Below are 7,117 nucleotides of genomic sequence, written 5' to 3' on the forward strand. Positions count from 1 at the left end.
ATTTCCCCACTCCTCCACTTGCACCTGCTGGATGACCTTGGGCAAGCCACAGTTCTGGCACAGCTGTTCTTGAAAAAGAGCAGTTTCTGTTAGAGCTTTCTCAGCCCCACCTACCTCACAGGGTGTCTGTTGTGGGGATGGGGAGGGAAAGGAGTTTGTAAGCTACTTTGAGACTCTTTTGGGTAGTGAAGGGTGGGGAAAAATCCAATCTCTTCTCCTCCTCCTCCTCCTCCTCCTCTTTTAATGTGTGTGCTGTGGGAAAAAAAGACTCCGCATGGCTGGATGACGTGTTGTCAAGTCCCTTGTGAGTTACGGTGATCCTGTGAATTGATGCCCTCCGAAAGGCTCTGTAGAGCCTGGCTCAGATCTTGCCAGCTGGGTTTCCTTGATCGTGTCAGTCCATCTCCTGTTTGGTCTTCCTCTTTTCCTGTCCCTTCGACTTTTCTTAGCGTTGTTGTCTTTTCCCGTGAGTCCTGCCTTGTCACGATGTGACCAGAGTACAGAAGCCTCTGTTTCGTCGTTTTAGCTGCTAGGGAAAAATTCGGCACTGTTGCTACCAAAATGTTAAAAAAATGCAGAGGTATTTCGGTGGCAGGGACAGGTGCGTGACCAATGCACAGGTAGGTCTCTGGCAGCTGCCCCCCCTCCCCCCTCCCGAAGCCACTGCAGAACCCTCCCCACCTGACACGTGTGTGCTGGGCACCTCCAAGGAGGCAGGGAGGACGGCAACACTCTCTCTCTCTCTCTCTCTCTCTCTCTCTCTCTTGGGTCCCCTTCTTCCTGCCTGCTCTTTAGCCATAATTATGGTGCGGTTTATCATTTTAATCTGCTGGAAATGTCATCGGGACACGGTGTAATTAAGGCGAGGCAACCACGCTGCGTGTGCTGCACAAAGGCACTCGCGTACTTCCGTTAAAGGGGCATTCCGAAAATGAAGAACGGGGAGGGGGGCATCATCCGAGGGTTGCCAACTCTCTTTGGGGAAACTCCTGGAGATTTGCGGGTGGCGACTGGGGAGGACGGGGGGGGGGGGGGAAGGAGCTTGGTGGGAAATAGAACATCACTCTAGGACTTCTGTTTCTCTTAGACTTTATAGCATAGAGTCCAACCTTGGAAGGTGCCGTTTCCTCCAAGGGAACCGATCTCTGTCATTTGAGGCTGAACTGTAATTCCAGGAGAACTGCAGGTCCCACCTGGAGACTGGCAGCCCTGCACCATCTACTGGGAATGGTGGAGCACCAAAAAGGAGGTCGTGTTGGATCAGGCCAGTGGCCCCTCCAGTCCAATGTTGTGTGTCACACAGCAGCCAAAGCCCAGGGGCAATCAGGAGGTCCACCGGTGGGGCCAGAACTCCAGAAGCCCTCCCACTCTTGCTCCCCAAACACCAAGAAGACAGAGCAACACTGCCCGAGACATAAGAATATAAGAGAAGCCATGTTGGATCAGGCCAATGGCCCGTCCAGTCCAACCCTCTGTGTCACACAGTGGCCAAATCCCAGGGACCTTCAGGAAGTCCACCACCAGGGCCAGAACTCTAGAAGCCCTCCCACTGTTGCCCCCCAGACACCAAGAAGACAGAGCATCACTGCCCCAGACTGAGTGTCCCATCTATATTTTGTGGCTAATAGCGACCAAGAACATAAGAGAAGCCAGTATTGGATCAAGCCAGTGGCCCATCCAGTCCAACACTCTGTGTCACACACTGGCCAAAACCTAGGTCCACCAGTGGGGCAGAACTCTAGAAGCCCTCCCACTGTGGTCCCCCGTAGAGCACCAAGAAGACAGAGCATCACTGCCCCAGACAGAGCGTTCCTTAAGAACATAAGAGATGCCAATGTTGGATCAGGCCAAAGGCCCCTCCAGTCGAACACTCTGTGTCACACAGGGGCCAGAAATACCAGGTGCCATCAGGAGGTCCCCCAGTGGGGCCAGGACATTAGAAGCCCCCCCCCCAAGCACCAAGAAGCCAGAGCATCACTTGCCCCAGAGCCCCTATCTATAGCTTGTGGCTAATAGCCAATGATGGACCTCTGCTCCATATGCTTATCTAATTCCCTTTTGAAGCTGTCCATGCTTGTAGCCATGTACCTTGTGGATAATAGCCACTGATGGATGTCTGCTTCATAAGTTTATCCAGTCCCCTCTTGGAGCTGTCTATGCTTGTAGCCGCCACCACGTCCTGCGGCAGGGAATTCCACGTGTCCATTCCTCTTTGGGTGAAGAAAGTCTTTCTTTTATCTGTCCTAACCCGACTGCTCATCAGTTTCATGGGAGTGTCCATGAGTTCTTGCATTGTGAGAAAGGGAGACGAGGACTTCTCTATCTCACTTGTAAACCTCTCTCCTGTCCTGTCCCCCCCCCCAGTAATTGTTTCTTCAAGCTAAAGAGCCCTCGCCTCTTTAACCTTTCTTCAAAGGGAAGCTGCTTCATCCCCTTAATCATTTTAGTTGTCCAGTTCTGCATATCTCTGCTTTCCCACTCCCAGTGCAACCCCCCCCACCTTTGGAATTTGCTGCTGCCCGATAAGTGTCCTGGACAGGCCGCTGCCTGGGCTGTGTGCTGATCTCAGCCTCTGTGTGCAGGGGGGGGGGGACCACCGGTGGTGCGAGAAGAGGCGCAGTGAAGCCAGATTGACTGTGTACCTTCCACAAGAGAAGAGCACACTTCTGCTTTCCACTGGGGAAGCCTGATGTGCAACTCATGCAGCCGCCCCCAGAGATAAGAGCATGAGAGAAGCCATGTTGGATGGAGGAGGAGGAGGAGGAGATTGCATCTATACCCCATGGCCCTTCACTACCCAAAGGAGTCTCAGAGCAGCTCACAAACTCCTTTCCCTTCCCCTCCCCTCGACAGAATGGAAACTGCTCCTTGGGTCTGTTTAGCCTGGGAAAGAGAAGGCTTAGAGGGGACACGATTGCAGTCTTCAAGTATCTGAAGGGCCGTCATGTAGAAGATGGAGCGGATCTCTCCTCTCTTGCTCCGGATTGCAAGACCAGATCTAATGGGTGGAAATTACAAGGGAGTCGTTACCGGCTAAATATCAGGAGAAACTTCCTGACTGTAAGGGTGGTTGAGCCGTGGAACAGACTGCCTTGGGAGGCGGTGGATGCTCCTTCGCTGGACGTTTCCAAGCGGAGGCTGGACGACCCTCTTTCGAGTATGTTGTAGGGCTCTCTTTCGGCTCTGCTCCTGCAGAGTGCAGGGGGTTGGACTAGATGACCTGCAAGGTCCCTTCCAACTCTCACATTCTATGATTCTAGAACAGCTCTGAGAGACCTTGTGACTGACTCAAGGTCATGCCAGCCGCTGCATGTGGAGGCGTGGGGAGCCAAACCCGGTTCTCCCAGAGTAGAGTCCACGCTCCTAACCACAACACCGAGCTGGCCATCCGGTCCAACACTCTGCGTCACACAGGGGCCCAAACACAGATAAGTTCCCGGCCACCCTTTCGACCGGCTGTGTGGAAACGGAACATGGGCAGTGGCCGGCCGGGGGCCTGGGGCTGCCACCTCCAGGTTGGGAAACCCTGGAGATTTTGGGGTGGAGCTTGGAGAGGAAGGGTGGGCAAAGGGGCAGGACCTCAGCAGGGGATGAGGCCACGGAGTCCAGTGTCCAAAGCCGCCCTGTCTTCTCGGGACCTCTGTTGCCTGGAGACCAGGTGTGATTCCGGTAGATCTCCAGGCCCCTCCTGGAGGCTGGCAACCCTATCAGGGCGCCCCTTCTTTCTGGAGGGGGTGTCGCTTTGGGGAGGGGGCGTTCTCTTGATGGCCCCCAGACTGCGCCCCTTCTTTTGAGCTTGCTGCCGACTTGCCTGGAGGAGGCCAGGGCTTGGTTGCCCACTGCCTTCGGGATTGGGGGGCTGCTGCTGGGGCCTTTGCTAGATGGGGAAGGGGCTTCTCCTTGTACCCTTGAGGGAGGGGCCCCTCACAGCAGCTGAGACAAGGTACTTCCTCCAGCGGTGATGGGGGGAGAACTGGTGCATGGGAGGGGGGGGAGAGCAGTGGTTTGGTTTGTCAGGTGGGAAGAGACCCTGAAAGCCACGGGGGGGGGGGGTGCGGGGGGGGAAAAAGGAAGGGGGAAAAAAAAAGAATTCGATCTAATACCCCGCCCTTCACTGCCCAAAGGTGTCTCAGAGCGGCTCACAATCTCCTTTTCCCTTCCCCTCCCCACGACAGACACCCTGTGAGGTAGGCGGGGCTGAGAGAGCTCTTGACAGAAACTGCTCTTTTTCAAGGACAGCTCTTATCAGAACTACGGCTTGCCCAAGGTCATCCAGCAGCTGCAAGTGGAGGAGGAGTGGGGAATCGAACCCGGTTCTCCCAGAGTAGTAGAAGAAGAAGAGATTAAGTTTATACCCCATGGCCCTTTCACTACCCAGAGGAGTCTCAGAGCGGCTTACAGCCCCTTTGCCCTCCCCCTCCCCGCCACAGACACCCTGTGAGGCAGGTGGGGCTGAGAGAGCTCTGATAGAAACTGCCCTTTTTCAAGGACAGCTCTTGCCAGAACCACGGCTTGCCCAAGGTCACGCCAGCCAGGTGTGAGTGGAGGAGGAGTGGGGAATCAAACCCGGTTCTCCCAGATTAGAGTCCCCGCACTTCACCAGTACACCAACCTGGCTCACTTTGGGGACAAGACAGGCCCGGTTCTTCCTGGCCAATCTCCCTTGGTTCCTTTGTTGGGGGGGGGGAGTTCAGTGCCTTGCCTGAACCTCACTGGGAAGGGCTTCTCTGATCCGGCTCCCCCCCCTCTTTTCTCTCTCCTCCCCACTCCCCACCTGGTCCCTTGGCAGAGCCCCCTCCCTCCTTTGATCTCCCTTCCCACTCCAGGCCTCCTCCTCTCTGGCCACCCCCCTCTCTGCACCTTCCTTCTTCCTGATCCCCAACCCCCGCCTCTGCCCCCACCCTCTGTGTCCCTGGCCTTTCCAAAGGAGGGGAGGGGGAGATCAAAGCCTGGCGGGGGGGGGGCTGTGAAATCCTCTTGAAGCCTTCCGGCTCCTTCTGAAGAGGGGGGAACAGAGAGGGCCTTCGGGAGCCCGGAGCTCGGAAGCAGTATGGTGGAGTGGCTAAGAGTGCGGCCTTTGAATCCCCACTCTGCCACGCTTGCCAGGGTGAATCATAGAATGTCAGAATTGGAACTGGGACCTTGCCGGTCATCCAGTCCAACCCCCTGTAGGGCTATCTTTCGGCTATGCTCCTGCAGAGTGTGGGGAGGGGAACTACCCTGCTTGTGGGGTAGGGCGGGGTATAAATTTAATAAATAACGATAATAATAATAACAACAACAACAATAATAATAGACCTGCAAGGTCCCAGTTCCAACTGTAACATTCTGTGAGTCTATGATTCTATGACCCCTCCTTTGGTGGACGCTCTCCGCAGGCCAAGGGCTTTCCTGGCCCTCTGCCCCCTTCAGGCGGAGAATGGGGTCCCTCTCCCTACGTCCCAAGCCAGGCGGGCCAGACGCCGACCACTCTGCTACGGGTGCGTGAGCCTCTGAGGGCCTGGTCGGCCAGGCTGGCAGGCGTGGGTGCGAAAGCCGGCCCCCTTGGCAGTGGCCGCAGGAGGAGAAAACCCCACTGGGGCCCGGGCGCACAAAGGACACCGCCTCAAAGGGCAGGGGGTTGGGTGCACAATCGACAAGGAGGGCAGCTCCACAGCAGAAAACGGGGGCTCTTTTGGCCTATCCTCACAAGACAGAGCCTTGGCCTTCCGACCTTTGGCCAGGAAGTGGTGGCTTATCTTATCTTTTGGGACTTGCAGAGAAGTCTGGGTGTCTAGGAAGCAGGGCGTGGGAACAGCTCAAAAATGCCAAGTACGGGGAGAATACGATGAGAAAGGAGAAGAAGAGATTGGATTTATACCCCGCCCTTTTACTACCTGAAGGAGTCTCAGAGGGGCTGACAAACTCCTTTCCCTTCCCCTCCCCACAACAGACACCCTGGGAGGCAGGCGGGGCTGAGAGAGCTCTTGACAGAAACCAAATTTTTTCAAGGATAGCTCGGAGAGAACTTGTGACTGACCCAAGGTCACACCAGCAGCTGCGAGTGGAGGAGTGGGGGAATCAAACCCGGCTCTCCCAGATTAGAGTCCGCGCTCCTAACCACGACACCAAACTGGCTCTCGAGCAAAGAGGGTGCCCTGAAAATAGGTATATTTGTAAATCTTCAGTTATAAGTGCATCGGCTGACACAGACCCGCAATGGCTCCAGTTGCTTTTTTGTGGAGAGGAGCAAGCGCCCGGGATGCAGAAGGGCTCCCCCCCACACACACATTCAGTTCCTCTCCAGGGAAAAGGGCCTGGCTGGAGGTGATGGGGGAAACCCTTCTCTGCCTGGGACCCCGGAGAGGAGAGCGGCTGCTATTCAGAGCAGGCAAGACTCCCCTGAGAAGACCAAGGCTCTGACTTGGGAGAAGGCAGCCTTGTGTGCTCAGTCTCCACACACGTACACACACACACACACAGAGGTTCAGTCCCCAGCATCTCCAGTTAAGAGGACCAGGCAGGAGGTGATGGGAAAGAACTCCACCTCAGACCCTGGAGAGCTGCAAAGAGGGGCTCTAGTGTTCTGGCCCCATGGCTGGGCCGTGGCTCAGTGATAGAGCATCTGGTTAGCATACAAAAAGGTCCCAGGCTCGATCCGGCATCTCCAGTTACAAAGGACCAGGCAGGAGGTGATGGGAAAGACCCCTCAGCCTGAGACCTTGGAGAGCTGTCAAGAGGGGCCGTGGCTCAGTGGCAGAGCCTCTGCTTGGCATGCAGGAGGTCCCAGGTTCCCCGGCATCTCCAGTTAAAAGGACCAGGCAGGAGGTGATGTGAAAGATCTCAGCCTGAGACCCTGGAGAGATGTAAAGAGGGGCCGCGGCTTAATGGCAGAGCCTCTGCTTGGCATGCAGAAGGTCTCAGGTTCAGTCCCCGGCATCTCCAGTTAGAAAGGACCGGGCAGGAGGTGATGTGAGGGACCTCCGCCTGAGACCCTGGAAAGCAGCTGCCAGTCTGTGTGGACAAGACTGACTTGGATGGGTCGAGTGTCCGATTCAGTTGAAGGCGGCTTCTTCTGTGTTCAGGCTCTGGGAGCCGGTGACGACTGCCAGCCAGGCGGGTGTTTTGCTGTCGGTGT

General features: G+C 56.0%; 1 protein-coding gene across 1 annotated transcript in view; it reads left to right on the plus strand.

Annotated features, from left to right (window-relative positions):
• The window catches only part of KIRREL (kin of IRRE like (Drosophila)), a 53,746-nt gene that overhangs the window by 15,976 nt on the left and 30,653 nt on the right, over window positions 1-7,117 (plus strand). The window contains exon 2 of the mRNA XM_015429558.1: window positions 5,413-5,480. Coding sequence (XP_015285044.1) covers window positions 5,413-5,480 — 68 coding nt within the window. The remainder of the gene's footprint in view (window positions 1-5,412; window positions 5,481-7,117) is intronic.

This window comes from Gekko japonicus, unplaced genomic scaffold (genome assembly GCF_001447785.1).
Source record: "Gekko japonicus isolate JY-2015 unplaced genomic scaffold, Gekko_japonicus_V1.1 scaffold358, whole genome shotgun sequence".
Classification (NCBI taxonomy): domain Eukaryota; kingdom Metazoa; phylum Chordata; class Lepidosauria; order Squamata; family Gekkonidae; genus Gekko; species Gekko japonicus.